Genomic DNA, 17,913 nt, shown 5'->3' with positions numbered 1-17,913 from the left:
GAATTCTCATCTCTCCCCGTAGCATCAGTAACAAAAGATATTTAAGGAAATAGGAAGGTCAATAATAATTTCTTTGATTCCAATACAGAAACCAGATTGTTTCATAATTGTTTCACACTCGATATACCACTGAAATCTAAGCACACATTTCACTTGTATTATCTATTATCCTAAAAATTACACAAACGAATGCTTATCTACTTTGTGCACTGTTTTAAAGCATAAATGATATAATGTTCTAAAAACCTGTGTAACATATACTCAATTTCTTTGGCAAATCGTATATACTTAAGTGAACAAAATGCTCTACCCCCCTAAGTCTTCAGAAACCAGCGGGTTAATAGTTTTGCATCCATTGAAAAATTGCTTTATTGCCAAAAAGATCTACAATAGTTTACTTCTTTCTAAATGTTTCCCTTTTTTGAAAAAAAAAAAAAAAGCTTTAGATTTAAAAAGGGAAAATGCTGGATTTCTCTGATCAAAATGACTGACAATCTCTTTTTAAAAAATATTCGAGGGTATGGGAATAGAATTGAGGTTGAAATTCTAAAAACAAACAACCAAACAACAACAACAACAAAAAACAAGGATTACCACAAAGGTCATAACTGTTTACTCACAAACCAAATCTCACTTAAATATTTAACTTTAATATGGAGCCAAACAGAATTTTATAAATCAACCTTAAGTTTAAAAAAAAATTCCCTTCCTTCCAAGCAAACTTTTAACATTCATTATCTCTCCCACAGACGCATTTCTAATAACCATGCAAAACAATAAATTACACTTTTGAATCTGATGTAGAAAGTCCCACAGCAATCGAGAAAATAACTTCAACCTTTGACCTTCTCCACTAGCCTGATGGGAAATTCATTGGCACTGTTACCGCTTTTAGCATTCCATGAGAAAGTAACCACTAGAGGGCAGCCTTATTTCAGCTCTGACACACTGGCGAAACGCACCTCAGAAATGCTTCTAATGTTCCTTTAATTATTTTTTCAATATCTTTGATTTTCTTGGATATTTAATATCAACTTCAGTTCATCCAAGAGTATTTCTAAGTAGGTCAAAGGTCCACTTTCACAAATTACAACGGTAGCACAAAGGCTAGTCATGACGTTCAAAAGATACAGCCTAGCTTATGAATCTTAAAAAATTAAAAACAAAATTTAAACTCTTTTCTCTTTACTACCTGATGGGTTAAGTGCTGAGTCAATCAAAGCACAACTAGGACTCGGGTTGTAGTACAAAAATTCAAGAGGTTCTAGTCAAACTGAAATGTGTTTGAGGAAAAAAATGACCAAGGTTGCTAGAAGGCTGACTGTGAACAGAATGCAGTGGAGAGGCACAGCAAAGATTGAGGGAGGGAGGGTGTGTGTGTGTGTGTGTGTGTGTGTGTGTGTGTGTGTGTGTGTGTGTGTGTGTGTTCCATACTTAGTCTTCAAATAACTGACAATCTTTCAATCTTTCATATGAAAGATGGATTAAATGTATTGTACACAGCCCCAAAAGAAAGGATCAGAATGAAGGGATTAAAAGTACAAAAGAGAGACTTATGCTTGAAATAAAAAGAATTTTCTTATTCAACATGGAATAAGCTTCCTCTAACGATAGTGAGCTCCCCATCATAGGAGGTGTTCGAGCATAACCAGACAATTTGCCAGGAACGCTGTGGAGAGGAACCAAATGCCAAGAGGGTGTGTATCTGAATGACATTTTAGGTTTCTGCTCTCCCTGAGACTCTGTGAAATGATGCTTATTTGCTTTCAGGCAAAGACCACTCAATCCAGTTGCCAGAGAAATAAACCCCCATCAAGTGAGAAATGAGCTTTTGCAGATCTATCTACTTGGAAACTTTGACTCTGATTTTCTAAAAGACAACAGATTTCTCAAGAATATGCCCATGATCATGCCCGTTAGCTGTCATGGAAACAACCAGGACAGCACTCACAAGCCCAAGGATTCATGAGTTTTCTACTCCATAAAGGGAGATGAAATTTAGAAGATGCGTTTGTGAATGCTCCCTTTGCCTAAAGCTAAGTGGACCATATAGATAAATGTCTAGCTCGATTCTCTCATAATGGAGTTAGGTTACACAGGTTAGCTGCATTTCATAGTATTCCATATTCTTTAGGAAAGTAATGCTTACATTTCACTCAGATCCTCTTACAACAAGCAGACTTAATGAAAATCGTGGATGAAGAGAGCTAATGGTAAGCAAGTAAGAATAACCCTATTTGTATCAAATTGATTTTATTAAATAGTAATTTAAAGATATTAGGCTCAGCAAAGCATTACATAATTGAATCTATTTTTTTCCCTTATAAATGCCAGAGTTATAATTTCCACTAACTAGAGACAAAGTTATATCCAGGACATTTTCACAGCTTCCTCCAGGGGAGGCAGCGTGAAGACAGTAGAAATTAGGGCTCTAGTCCTCGCTTCACTTGTCAAGCTTGGCTAACCAACATATAACCTCTGTGAGCCTCAGTTTCTTTGACTAAAAACCACGACAGTGTCAGTGACTTCCCAGGGAGGATTAAATGAGACAAGAATGGCTGCAAACCATAAAGCAAAAAACAAATATAGATTAACATCAAACTGCTATTTGTTTATGAAATGCTTAGTAAATTTCAGAGGCAATGAAATCAAAAGCAAAAAATGAAATCGCTGGCAAACCTGGGGAATAGGTTTGACATTAATTTTTATACAAAGATTTTAAAGTCATCATATTTCTTCCTTATATTATGATGAGGGCTAACAAATGCCACTTAGAAAATCCAGAAACAAAAGATTTCAACTGCTTTCTTGCGTTTTGCCTGTTGGCTAATATATGCTAGTATCTGTGTATTTAGACCTCTTATTTCTGGATATAACACTCTGACAAGAAACAGAAAACCCATGATCCATCATGTCACAGACAATACTGACAGATACAAAAATCTTTGATTGCATGACTCAAGGGCTGGTGTGGAAGGGAGGTATCGTCAGTGGAGGAGCTAGAGGAGGGAGAGAGAACAAGTAAATCATTCCTCAAAGGGTCAATATGTGGTCTTGGAGATAATACCAAATGTGAATTCACACCTGTGTTGTCACTGGTGGACCCCTCCAAATTATTATTATTTTTAAAGCAGAGAAACATAAATGCTAACTCTGAGCATCTAATTATGGTTTCTTAAAATTAATAAACATGAAATATATAGGTTAAGGCAGGTTTGATTTCTTATCAATAAACACTGTGAATAGTTAGAATCCATGCAGAAAATTTCTATGACAAAGTATTCATAGATTTGTTCAACACAAGGGGTTTATTGATCACTAAAATAAGCTGAGAAAATTTTAAGAAAACTCAACTCTACCTCTGCAGATCTAGCTATCTATCTATGTATCTAACCATCCAGTAACTTTTTCTCCCAGTAAATGGTCATTTGTGAATATTATTTTCTTAGGTGCCCCAGAGCAAATTACAAAGTAGCTAGGTGCTACTGCTGATGCTTTGCAATTATCTACTTGCTGACCTCATCCATTTTATTGTGATTCACTTGGCTGGGAGGGAAAGGTTGGGAGAAAAAGGAGTCTAGTAAGAACTATTAATATATTTACTAATGTATCTACTAGATAGTAAAAAAAAAAAAAAAAAAAACCCTAATATTTAAATCATATATATATTTAAAGGACTAAGTCTGTTTAGAAATTGTATTATTTTATAACTGGGCAGCATTAAAGAAATTATATGGTACTCAATTCAAATCGAGGGCAAAGGGGTTTACTTGAGTATGATAAATTGAAAGTGATGTGATTGAAATATGTAAAATCAAGAGACTACTCATGAAAATGGTGCTTCTAAAATATTCTCTACTTCACAGAAGGTCCGAGCTCCCTCCTCGCCCAGTGGACAAATGGACTCAGAGATCCTTTTTCTTTAAAAGAACTGACCTCTCCTTGCCTGCTAAGCACTCTGGGGGCTGAAATAGCCATTTGAGTTTTCTCTTTCCAAGATCCAGCCATCACCCTCTCCCAATCCTACCCATCAAAGGTCATGAAAATGGAACAAAAATCCCAGCTAAGGGATACCACTGACACAGTACTTAAAATAAGACGAGGGATAAAATTCAAATTTCATTTGGGAAAGAGAAAGGCCAAATTCTTTAAAACTATAAAATCACATTTACTAGAGTTGGAAATACCCCTTATCACCCACATATACAGTATTTTCAAGGCGGTAACATGCCTTGTGTTTGCACATGGATTGTGCTGAGGGAAGAATCTATGATGGGACAGACATTCCCCTTAAGCCTCCCTTCACTCCCTTAACTCCATTTACATGTACACAGGCTGAGTGCTCCGCTCCTAGGAAGCAAAGGGGGTATAATCTACTAAAACTGATGAAGCGCTCGCATTTCCCTTCAGCACTGGCTGCTGCCTGACATTTGGCCAAAGCACTTTTATGATGAGTGGAACAAGTGCTCCCCTGATTATAAATGTTATCTCTGGCTCTCTCCATTTGCTCAAGAAGCAATCCAAATGGTACTGGAATTCTGTTGTTAATTAAACAAAAACAAAACTGAAGGATGAGACTCGAGTTGCTCAAATGAAGATTTATTACTTCTAAGCATGAGCCCACTTTAAGCCTAAACTTATTTGACAACTAACGCAGAGGAAGGATTTTCTTCTTTGGCGAGTTCAAAAGGCCTGCTTTAATGATGTTTTAAAAACATAAGTAAATCAGCCAACAAAGAGAACGTTTCTCTTTTATGGTGGCTTGTTCTCTCCTCCCCCGGCCACATGCATACACATACCAAAAAACTATATTGTAAAGAGTGTTTCTGTTTTGTATAAAAAACCTAATTACACAAACTCTCTTACATATGGGACCAATTTAACTATTAAAACTGAGAGGCAGTAGGGAAGTATTTTATATGACTCTGGGCCAGTTTTTTTCCCCTTAAATCTGATACGGAAACATTTACAGCATTCTTTATTTTCCCACAAACTATTTTTCTTCAGTTTAAATATGCTCCAAAGCAAGATAATCCCATTAAGACACAGGATATTATGATATTGGGAATGAAATATTCTAATTGTCTAGATGCATTTTATTTCTACACCTCCCCCCCCTCCCCGCCCCCCCCTCGCAGCTGAGCTTATAGAAAAACTGAATTGCCAGTACATCTGAGTTACTTTTCTCAAAGCACAATACTATGCATCTATTATCTTCTGGCAGCCAGAGGTCACTCCAAGACAAATGTGTGGGCTAGAGCTTTTGGGGGATATGGTGGTGGTGTGATTCCCATGATTATATCACTAAGGGATAGTATGGAACTTCATTTTGTGCTAGAACTACAAAAGCAAAAGCCTATGTACTCAGAAACATCAAAATTAAGTTAAAATATTCAAACGCACTTTCCTTATTGTTCGGTGGTTACTGTTCATTAGGGGAAATAGTATCAGCTTCTCACCCTTCTCCAATCGACGCCAATCATACTAAATAAAATAGATAAGGACTAACCTTGACACCTCCCCAAATCTATTTCTCGCCTTAAAGAAAACAACGGAAAATGTCTTAACTACAAAGGCTATCTGAATCGTTTTACTCTTACAGGATTAATGAACCGCTGGAAATAGCATAAAAGTTTTTTTGAGGGGGAGGGGAGGAGCATACGTTTCGTCTACATAAGAAGTCGGTAAGAAAATCTTGAAATCATTTTGGGAAGAAAAAAAAAAAGTTAAGTGCTTAAGAAAGTGGAGGTCTCCTACCCTTTCCTTTATCTGTTGCATATTCTAAAAATGATTAAATTTCATTTCCCGCAAGCCACCGGGGAAAAGACAAAAAAATTGTTCTGGGCACGTCGTATAGAAAGATTTCATCTCAAGCTGCTCATCTTAGCGTCCAGTACGTTTCGGCCTGTTAATAATTAATAAAAGAGATGCCACCCAATCTCTAGTGAAGAAAGGCAAAGCTCGGTGATCCGAAAGTAAACCCAGTGCAGATACCGAACTGGTGTCCTTCGTCTAGGATTGCAACAAAACCTCAACCTTAGCAAACGTTTAACGAGCGCCCCGCGCCCGCACGGATGGGCAGAACCCGCAGTACAGTCTGCGTCTGCAAAACTGCTGCGTGTGAGGGGAGCCCTGTCCGCCGCAAACAGATGGGGCTCGAAATCCCCACTCACAGCGGCCGGGTCTGCGGGCAGATTATCGGCCCCGAAGAACCTGCTGGCGCACAAGCCGGCGGAGGGCTGCGGGCTGAGTTTTCTCTCGGGCTGTTTGCGTGTCTCGGCTTGTCCGGACCGCGCAGGCGAGTTGCTGCGCACCTCCAAACTTTGGCTTTCCCATTAGAAATTTCCCTGACTTGCCACGGTTTCTTTCCTCCTCACCTGAGAGAACCTGAAGCCAGTCCTCTCTGCAACCAGTCCCCGCTGCCATCCCGCCACCAGCCCGGCAAAAGACTTCGGATTAGGGCGGAAGGCCGGGCGAGGAGGTTTGGCCGCGACTAACCCGCGCCCGTCGGCCCTCGCCGCCGTCTCACCTCCACCACTGCCCGCGAATCCTGTGGGGGGAGGGAGGAGTTGCCTCCCCACATCCATCCACAACGCAAAGTATCAAGTGAGGGTGCGCTGCGGCTGCCGCCCAGGGAGTCTTGGCACGCTCCAGAAGCCCGTCTCGCTCGGGCCTGCGCGCTTTCGGAAGCGGCCGCGGCGGGCACGCAGCGCGGACCGGCCGCACTACCCCTGCAAGCAGCCGCCCGGCCGCTCGGGGCCGCCGGGCGGCGGAGGGGGCGGTGGGGGGGAAGGACGCAAGGCCCGGGGCGCTGACCAGTCCCCAGGGATGACACCGCGCCCGGGCGCACGCTCGGCCCGGCCCGGCCGCGGCGCCTTCCCTACGTAGGCCGGAGCTGTCCGGGGTGCGGGCCCTGGGGACCCGTCGCGGGCGCCCCTTGGCTTCCTCCGAGCTCCTCAGACCCTCCCCTCCCTGCCAAAAGCGCGGCGACTCCCAGCAAACTTTCTTCCGGGAGCCCCGCCGGGTGCCAGGCGGACCCGGGCGACTGACAGGAGCCGGAGGGGACAGAAGAGGGGGGGTCCAGCCCCTGCGCCTTTGCCCCCGACAGGAGGCAGGCAGATCCCGCGGCCGGGCTCAGGGGGCGCCCTGCAGGGGCCCAAAAAGCCCTGGCGGGGCTCCAGCGCCCAGCCCCGGGCAGTACGTGCGCTCGGGCAGGCGCGCCCACCCCTCCCCCTGCCCGCCCGCCTCCCCGCCCCCCGGAGCAGCCAGCCCACCCGGCCCCGGCGGGGCGCCCGGGCTCACCTTTCATCGCTGCGATCACAAAATACATCATTTAAGCCGCGGTGCGGAGAGCGCAGGGAGAGCGGATGGTCCGACCCCGGAGCCCCCTCTGCCGCCGCCGCCGCGCCGCCGCCGCCTGAGCCACAGCAGCAGCTGCCGCAGCTGCCCGTCCGCCGAGAGCCATCCCGAGCCATAAGAGGCTCCATGTGACCGGCTGACATCACGGCCGCCGCTCTGTTTACACCGCGCCCCTCCGCTTCCTCCCCGGGCGGGAGGCGGGCGGCGCGAGGCGGGGGCGCCCCAGCGCCGCGCCCCGCCCCGCCCCCCCGGGCAGGTGAGCGCGGCGGCGGCGGCGCCGGCAGCTCCCGGGCGCACCCGCGCTGGCGCTGCCCTCCCGCGCCCCCGGCCCGCACCCGGGCCCCCGGCCTTCTGCTCGCCTCCCTGGGCACCTGTGGCCGCCCGGGCGCTTTCTGCGTGCAGCGCCCGGAATATCGCGCGTCTACTTTCTCTCGCACCCCTTGGGCTAGAGGGGCGCAACCCGACGCTACTTTCCTGCTCTCTTTCCGGATCTCCCAGGGGTGATAACTGTGCCAACTCGTTGGCGGAAAAGAGGGGTTTGTTCCGTCTGGCGGGGGGGGTGGTGTTGTAGTCACCCTCACTTCCAATTTCCCAGATCGCCCCAGCTTTATTCGGAAGGTAGAGCCCCCTCCGGGGCCGTGGAGAACGCAGTCCTCCGGACTGCTCGGGGAGTGGAGGAAGCGCCTCCTCAGTAAGAGCCTGGGAGGCTCGGCCTGGGAAGGAGGAACTCCGCCCACCCAGACGATGATATTTCTCATTACACCGACACCTAAGGTCCTGGTTTACACCTCGCCCTTCCCCCAGGACCACTGATACCTGGAAGGAGAGCAGAAAACTCTGTGTGAATCACCTAAATGAACTCGTCGCCAGCCGATTTGAGCCACTAATTTCCCAGGCTCTTCCATATCCACCATTCTCTCCAGAGAACCCATCACAAGTGGAAAAGGTTCTAGTTGTCATACCCTAAAAATGAGATGTTGTGGTACTTTGACAGGAAAAACAAAAAACAAAAAACTAACAGCAACAAAAAAGCAAACAACCTCTAAAGGTCAACTTTGTGAATTTTAACTTGCAGCTAAGACCTAATTCCTTCCATACTTAATCCTTTTTACTGGTCTTGTGGAAACTTAAATCATGATATTATTATCAGATGAATCTCTTTACTATGAATTTCAGATGCTACATACCCATAGTCTGTGTTATTTAAAATTTCGGCAGGCTTGTCAACAGTATTGAGTGTAGCAGAAAAAATTATCAAAAGCCAAGTTTGTTACCTACTCCAGTTCCTTCACACAATTTCAACTCTGCTTTCTTTTCTGATGGTCTGTGTCTCCATTTACAACTCAAATATTAGATGGTTATTAGTTGTTGCATTCATGGTAGTTAAACAAGGAGAGTCCTAACATTTTTTCCCATATAACTGAGTTGTCCTTGACTCTGAGTTGGGCCATAATTTAAAACACATGCAGACAATCAACACTGGAAAAACTAGGATTCATACACTCCCACCCCCGCATCCCCCTTCAAGGCAAAATTTACAGAGCGCTCTGATTTAGAAGGTCAAAAAAAAATTCATCATACATTAAATCAAGCTGTAGCTTTATAAAAGTTTGACTTCAACTAAAGTCATCCTAACACAGTTTTTTTTCTTTAGAGTTTTTCCCAAATAAAACCACAAAAATAAGAAATCCTAAAAGCGTGGAGTCAAGATCTACCCATGTTAACTCAGCTGTGCAGCCATAGCGAAGTGGACAAGGGTTTCAAATGAATCAACCATACCCACTGTGATGTTTATAATGATGAAATTAAGTCACACCACGTTCCCATGATGCAACTGCATCTCCCAGTGAGGCAACACCCCTCAGTTACACTGACACTATACTTCATATTTGGTTCTTGATTTCCCTCGTCCTAACGACTTTAACAAGGATGGGTAATGCCAAGCTGTCCTGTTGGTAGGTCCTGGATACGATTTTCTTTCCTTTGTATTGTTAAAGGATGGAAAAACATCAGAGAGTGTGTGCTCATAGGGGTGTTTGTCCACACTCGCTGCAAACGAATCCAGATACACCACTCTGAAAATTCAGTGTTACTTTAAAACAGCATGCTGCTTTAGAAAATAATGCTTTGAAAATGACCAAATCCATTTGGTCTGCCTGTCAGACATCTGACTCCAAGGTAAATAGTCTTACATTACTAGTAATTGGTATTTATCTCCAGACCATTTCAAATGAAATCGGTAATCGGGAATGACATGTAACATGACATGTGCTCCTGCAATTACAAGAAGAATCATTCATCCTATAGATATGTCCCCAATAGAAATATATTCTCACAATACTTATTTGAAATATTTACACATTTATTCAACAAAGACATTTCCAGGATAATGTAATATTGACCTTGCCCTTTAGAAATGTATTCCATTCTCACCCTGCAACTAATGAGCAACAGAATTTCAGATATTAAGTTGTAACCTTCCTGTGTGGCTAGATGCTATCTGTAATACATGCCTCTACTAAATGTATTCTTTTATTTTCAACACAGCTTTTAACCCAGGGTATATTAGTGTTCTTTATATTAACACAAAGCTCTCGTGAAACTTCAAAAGTAAAAATGAGAGGTTTTTAAAAACCTCTTGAAATACAACTTTTCTACAGAGTTATACGTCCTCAACCAAGTAAATCAGTCAGGAATGAAAGGATCTGTATTTCCCTTCAATACTACTAAACTGGAGCCAAAAAAGATGCACATTTCAGTGCAAAATTTTACCAGCTAAATATTAAAATGCAGGAATAATTATTTGGATTCCATTAAATACACACTCCTGGAGTGCCTGCTATGGGGGAAAAACAGTGTTAAGCAGTATACTCTTCCCATCTGAAAAATTTTTACCAAGCGTTCTGAAAAAAAAAAACCCCATAAATAGAATATTGCTTACATGAAGATAATTACACAGGATGGGAACTCTTTACCATGAATGGGATTATATCATACATGCATTCTCAAGTCAAATATTTCTGTTGGCTAATCTCAGAAAAAGAAGGCACACGCTGCATACTTAAAACACATGTAATTCAACTCGGAGTCCTCTAGAGAAAGCCCCACATGGTGTCCCTAGGTACTGGGTTTCACACTGGATCTGTTACTCAGCAAGGAATTGGAGGGACATGACCGATGTCAGGTTGTTCCAAAATGCCTATGAGGAAAGCCTGCTGGATTTCTGCAGGGGTCTAGACTGGAGTATAATCAGTAAATTGGTGTCTGTCTTCCCACTTTCAGAGGTTAAATAAAGAAATGATCCTTGACTTTAGGAAAGTACATTTGGTTTTCTACCAAACGGAATCTGATCTCACGGTATACCACACCAACTCACACACTGAGTGCTACTGGGGAGAATGGCAAAACAATGGGTTGACAAACTTTCCCAGAATCGGCAAGTGGCTCGCAGTACAAAGATGTTTTCAAAGTTGGCTGATGCACGTGAGAGGGAGCATTTTGGCTCTGAGGTTCTGTCTCGCCTGGGCCCTGATTCTCATTTTCCAGTGTGTGGCAGCTTGCTAATTCAACTAACTTCTTCCTACCTGAACAAGAAAGGGATCAGTGAAAGGTTAATGTGGTCCTAGGCAGCTTGATTCAGCTGAATCCTTAGCCTCCATGGCATTGTGATCTGTAGGAGTTGGGCCATTCAGGCCGACATAAAGCCAGGGGACTGGGTCTCCTACAGACCAAACAGGGTCAGACTTAGAGAGTTCTGAGCAAGACTGCTTGGGAAGCTCCAGAGTAGACACAAACTTGCCTACAGTAGATCACAGCCTTGCTTAGTTTTGAGTCTGGAAGGAGCCAATGTCTCATAAAGAAACATTTATAAATGGAATAATACTGGTAAGACCAAGGTGACAGAGGGGTCCCCCTATTTATGTGTGTTAAGGGGGAGGGGATGAACAGATTAATATAACCTGTTTTATTCATGATTTTAAAGCAAATATAGATGCCAGATTTAAATGTACATGTATGTATGCACATACATAGTCCATGAAATATAGTGAAATGAATGACATTTTGATAGCAAGAGACATCTTCAATTTTACACACACACTCACACACACATACATATTTCACTTTACCAAGCACATTTACTGAATACTTATTATGCTCCTGGCCCTATACTGGAGAATCAAACAAGAACAAGACAATAGCTCTGATCTTGAGAAGCTCCCTAATCAGCTGACCTTGGCTCTGAAAACTCTATATAGAAGTCAGTTCCCTGAGTCTGAACTTTCCTAAAGAAAGGCAGTGTCTGGTCGGTCACCCATTGAAAAGATGTTTGTACAGCACTTCACCCCTCACAGTTGATAGATGGCTGCAAATCATTAGTGTGGCTGTTAGTGTAATGGGATGTTAGAGGTGAAAGAATTGGCTGCATTGAGACAATGGTGAAGGGATTCTGAGTTTCTGGAACCACATATCTCATACATCTATTAGGAAATTCAAGAACTGGCAGATGTGTTGTAACCATCACAAGGAGGGAAAGGGTAAAGTTCACAGGCATTCAGACCCAAGCAACCCCCACAGAAATAGGTAGGTGGGAGGTGCCTCACTACATACACACCTGCCAAGGCGGCAAGGAAGGAGACTCACCTCAGAGGCCAGAGGAACTGCCATCCCTGGTGTTCCCATGAGATGTCCTCACCCCACTCCTACAGCTGGCAGTGGAACAGGCATTCGGGAAATGATGATTTTCATTTATTTTATTGAAGTATAGTTGATTTACAATGTGTTAATTTCTGCCGTACAGCAAAGTGATTCAGTCATATATATGTGTATATATAGAGAGAGATACACAATATATATTCTTTTTCATATTCTTTTCCATTATGGTTTATTACAGGATATTGAATATAGTTCCCTGTGCTATAAAGTAGGGCCTTGTTGTTTATCTATTCTATGTATAATAATTTGCATCTGCTAATCCCAAACTCCCAATCCATCCCTCCTCCACCCCTTTGCCCCTTGGCAACTGCAAATCTGTTCTCTATCTGTGTCTGCTTCTATTTTGTAGATAAGTTCATTTGTTTCATATTTTAGATTCCACATGTAAGTGATATTGTATTTTTGTCTTTCTCTGTCTGACTTACTTCACTTAGTATGATAATCTCTAGGTCCATCCATGTTGCTGCAAATGACATTATTTCATTCTTTTTTATGGCTGAGTAATAGTCCATCGTATATATATACACCACACCTTCTTTATCCATTCATCTGTTGATTGACATTTAGGTTGTTTCTGTGTCTTGGCTGTTGTAAAGAGCATAGGAAATGATGTTTCTCTTCTTCTTTTCTTTTTTAAGTTAAAGGAATATGGGTAGCAGAAGTGAACTCAGAACCTGGAACCCCGGGTTCAAATTTCACACTTGTCACTAGCGTTCTACGTCACCTTGGGCAAGTTATTTCCCCTCTCAGGCCATCAGGCCCCTGACCTGTAGAATGAAGAAATGGGAACAGACCTCAAAGGGTTCCTGCAACTCAAACATCCCGTGACTACTTTCAGGACCATGTCCTAGCCCCTTCTCAGAAACACCTTCATCCCTTCCTTTTTGGGGCACCATGTCCACTTCCTTCTCCAAGGAGCCTTCCTTGTTTCACTGAACCCCACGGTAGGGTACCATGAGCTCTGGCATTAGACAAAACTGGGCTCCAAACCAACCTTCATCCTACTCACTAGTTGAATGATCTTGAGCAAATCTTTGTTTCCTCATATGTGAAAGAAGGATAGTAGAACCTTGTAGGCACACTGGGAGGATTAAATGAAACAATTTAAAGAAAGGACACAGCGATTATCTCTTAGTAGACTTACAAGTGGAAATACCATCACCATTCCCACATTGTTATACACGCAGGTCCTGTGCCTGGCAAAAATTATTGACCTTAATAAAGATGTGTTGACATGATTATCAGCATGCACTTTTGATAAGCTTTCTACAATTTTGAAATGTGTGTGTGTGTGTGTGTGTGTGTGTGTGTAGCAAGCATTTATTAAGTACCTGCTAGGTACTGGGAATACAAAGCTGAATAAATATTAAATTACCCCTTGGCATAAGGGGCCTCTTTTTAAAATGTATTATTTTCTATAAGAGTGCAGAATTTTTTATGTCTTGTTTCCTGTAAGAATGCAAGTTCCCATCCAATGAACAATGATAAACATCTGTGCATTACACTGTGCTGGGACATGGAGAGGAAAGGAAAAAGAGTAAGATGTCAGACCTTCCCTCAAGGAGTTTGCAATCTAGCAGGAAAATGAATTCAATGCTTATAATGTAAGGCAGAATGTGTGACACATACTCTAAGTAAGGTGCTATGTGAGCCAAGAGTAAGAGAGGTTACTCTGTGCAGGGTTAATCTTATACTTTGTAAGCAGAAGGACTTCATGGAGGAGGTACCACTTGAACCAGACCTTGAAAGACAAATCAAATTTTAGGGGATAGAAAAAGGAATAAAGGGCAAAAGGACATCTTAGAAGGAGGGCAGAACACAGGTAAAAGAACAGAGATAGAAAATACATTTTTAACTTAAGGAACAACTAGTAGTGACGGTTTAGAGTATCATGAAGTACATATAGATAAGGAGAGGAGAAAGCTCAGAATATAGGTTGTAGCTATTTCTTTCACTTTCCTTCGACGTGCCTAGTACAGAGCTTTGCAAAGTATACACAGAGAATGAGTTTTGAAAAAAGAATTGAGGGCAGAAGAAGGGAACTGTGCTTTAGAAAGTAAATCTCTTTGCAGCTTGCCTATTTCATAGTCTTATTCCAAGGATTAATAGTTGGTTTGACAGTCATAAAGTTAAATTGCACTTAATAAAACACATAGAGCAAAAGAGTTCCACATCACAGCACACCCAGGAAGAATAAAACTGGAAATGGGTGTTATTTCATCAGAGTGAAAAGCTAAGCAGAGCATTTTAAGAGGAACTAGGTAAACTGAATGTTAATACATTTCGTATCTCATCCATTTCAGTTCTGAAAATGATCTGAGACAGTTCTATCAATACAGATGCTTCATATAGAGGTGATATGTTATTTTTTAAGAACTCTTAAAATATATATTTTCAAATAATGGGGAGAAGATAAGCAGTTACAGATGGTTTTCCCTATTTTTGTCACGCATGAGCAAGGACCACAGTGTAATGTGGGCTTCACTGGGAAATCCGAGTCTCGCAGCTAGCAGCATCCCAGGAGAATATGCTGGCATTATTTTGCTTTCGCAGAGAAAATATGCTTCTGTTCAGTCAAGCCAAGTAATCAATTATTATGCATTATGAAATACCCATTTTATAACTATTGACATTTCAGACAGTTGTGCCACAAGTCAATAATGGTTTTGAGGCTCACATTTAAGCTCCAGCTCATAGGATGGAATTCACTGGGCTGACAATGTTGGGTCAGAAGTCTATTCTCTGCCCTCAGAAGTACACTTATTATTTATGTCCAGTCCTGCACTGAGGAAGTATGCTGTGAGGACTGAAACAAGAACAGACTTGGGTGTGCCTTTCTGTTTTCATAAAAAATGTTAATTTCTTCTAAATATATTAGATTCACATTAAAAAATCAACACTTTTCTCTTGAATTAAAAAAACGATTCCTGCATTTTGTAAGATGGAGGTTCATTAAATTAGGCATTCCCTTCAGAGGCTCCAAAATTCACATGAGATTTTGAGTATTCCAGTTAAACCTTGTGTTCCACAGAGATGATTTTCTGAAATCAAAATGGCTTTCCAATACTTATATCACACTGCTGCTGTTCTTGCTTTTACCTCACCCATTGCTTCACAATTCCTTGGAACTTACTCTGTGGCAGGTGCTTTTTAACACTGAATTCACTCGAAACGGGCTTTTGTAGGTGAGGAAACTGATGCACAGATAAATTAAGTAACTTGTCCAAGAACACAAGGAACCATAAGGAAAACCCAGGTGAACTGAATCTAGGGTATGCACTCTTAACAACTACGTTATGACTCTCAAACATTTTCTGAATTTTCCTTGAATTGTGCACTACTCAGTATTTTGAAAAAGGCAAGCTGACTTCTTCAGGAATCAAAGTTGACTACTCTAATAAAATTTAGGCATACGTGCAAGAAATTCTTTTATCACTAGCTCTCATAATTGAGCGGGGTTAGCATGTGTCATTATGAATTATTGCACAATTTAGTAAATTACTTAATTACTTACTAATGAAGAAACATACTGTACAGGTTTGTAATTATCCTGTTTGAAAACAATGTTGTCATTTGTCCATTTAATAAACACTTGCTACACATTAACTCTTGAGGGGAATTCTTTGCACTTTTGGAATAAACAACTCTAAATACTGGCAATAGAATGTGACATAGGAATAGAAGGAAACTAACAAGTTACAAAAGCCAAAGCTGGTGTTTCTAAAAGACTCCAAACAAAGTAACAAATCTGTTAGAAACACAAAAAATAATAATTTTATACTTCATCCTCTTCTACAGGAAAAGCACAAGATAGAGATAGTTACTGTTTTTACTTTTCCAAATTGTATCACGGCTGCTCTTTTCATAAATAGTTTTTGCAACATGTCATATAATATAGCATTTCTTTCACCTATTTTAATCACCCAATAAATGGCTTCCATAGTATAATAAGCAGAGCTACTTAATTTTCAATACACTTTCAATAAATCATTGTCTACATTTTTAAAGTGACTATACTCATGCATGGCCTCGTTATTTATACAAAGACATAGTACATACATAGCCTCAAGATGTTTTGACAACACATCTTAAGTAAAATATAAAGTAATTTTTTTTTTTACTTTACCACATCTTTACTCCTTGAAATGTAACAGAGATAATGTGGCAGAGCCATGGTAAACAAGGAAAAATTTTTAAAAGGACATATCAGAATTGCGAGACACTCAGAGAGGTCATGTGGTAGGTCTTCCTGCTTCCAAGGATGTAAGCAGCTAAACCGTCCATGTCTGACAGTTGCCTATCATTAAATAATCATATATAAGCAAGATAAGTGATATTATATTTTTTCTCTTTTCGTATTTTCTCTATTATCCCAGGGACGATATGCCATTTCACTGGGTAATTCAAGTCAAAGGAAAGTTTTGTTCTCTTATGAGTAATGCATATACTGAATATTAGAGTTACAGTATAGTTTGCAGATTTCACCGCTTGTCAAAAACCAGTAAGGGGCTTCCCTGATGGCACAGTGGTTGAGAATCTGCCTGCCAGTGCAGGGGACACGGTTTCGAGCCCTGGTCTGGGAGGATCCCACATGCCGCGGAGCAACTAGGCCCGTGAGCCACAACTACTGAGCCTGCGCGTCTGGAGCCTGTGCTCCGCAACAAGAGAGGCCGCGATAGTGAGAGGCCCGCGCACCGCGATGAAGAGTGGCCCCCACTCGCCGCAACTAGAGAAAGACCTCGCACGAAACGAAAACCCAACACAGCCGAAAAAAAAAAAAAAAAAAAAAACCAGTACGAAAATACTTCCTGTAAACCAGTAAGAACCACATTAAATTTAAGCACTACAAAACAGCAGAAAAGAAAACATGTTTTTTATGTTCATTGTATCCACTGCTCAATTATGGTGTAACATAAATTACTACATAGTGTTTATTTTACACTAACAGTGTTTTGTCAATGAGAACTGTAGTAAAATACGTTTTAATAGTATTTTCTGATGTTGCTGTGGCAAACTAGAGGAATTGTATTTTGATTCATCCTTCAGACCTCAGTTTTTAAAATTTCTTATCAAACTATAATTTACATACAGCAAAACTCACTCTTCTTAGTGAACAGTTCTGCGAATTTTGACAAAGGTTTTTAATTTCATAATGACCAACACAATCAAGATATGAAAGAGTTCCATCTCCCTCTCCTCCCAAATTCTTTTGTGTCCTTCTGTAGCCAACTTATTCGCCTTCTCCAAACCCTGGTAACCACAGATCTGTCTCTTCTATCCCTATAGTTTAGCCTTTAAAGAGTATCATTTAAATGGAAAAATATATTAATGTAGCCCTTTGACTCTGGTTTCTTTACTTAGCACAATGCATTTCAGATACACTCTAAGAGCAAATCAATAATTTGTTACTTTCTATAGTTCAGTAGTATTCCAGTCTGCAGTTTACTCATTCCCTGATTGAAGGACGTTTAGGTTGTTTCCATTTCTCAGCAATCACAAACCAAGTGGCTATGAACATTCATGTACAGGTTTTTTGTGTGAACATATGTTTTTATTTTACTTGGGTAAATATCTAGTAATGGGAACGAAGACCCAACGCAGCCAAAACAAGCAAACAAACAAACAAAACACTGAACCGACAGCCAACAGCAATGAGCAAAGCTTACCTAACATGTATTTTCTCTGTAAGGAACATCACACTTAGGAACACTAGCCAGCACTTCAGCACTATGCTTGGGGGCTACTTTAAACAGCAATATTACCAACAAAAAGCACACAAATTAGAAAAATGTGGCACTAAATAGACTGTGAAAAGGACACTTATTTACAGTATGAGAGCTG

General features: G+C 41.5%; 1 protein-coding gene across 4 annotated transcripts in view; it reads right to left on the bottom strand.

Moving 5' to 3' along the window:
- Positions 1 to 17,913, bottom strand: part of RORA (RAR related orphan receptor A) — a 731,116-nt gene that overhangs the window by 100,028 nt on the left and 613,175 nt on the right. The window contains exon 1 of one of the 4 annotated variants that reach the window (XM_059913135.1): positions 7,303 to 7,451. The exons of the other annotated variants lie outside the window; for them this stretch is intronic. Coding sequence (XP_059769118.1) covers positions 7,303 to 7,333 — 31 coding nt within the window. The 5' untranslated portion in view covers positions 7,334 to 7,451. Of the gene's footprint in view, positions 1 to 7,302; positions 7,452 to 17,913 lie in introns of those variants that run through there. 4 annotated transcript variants of the gene reach the window in all.

The sequence above is a fragment of the Balaenoptera ricei genome, chromosome 2, assembly GCF_028023285.1.
Source record: "Balaenoptera ricei isolate mBalRic1 chromosome 2, mBalRic1.hap2, whole genome shotgun sequence".
Taxonomy (NCBI): Eukaryota; Metazoa; Chordata; class Mammalia; order Artiodactyla; family Balaenopteridae; genus Balaenoptera; species Balaenoptera ricei.
This window is presented reverse-complemented; position numbering and strand designations above follow the sequence as displayed.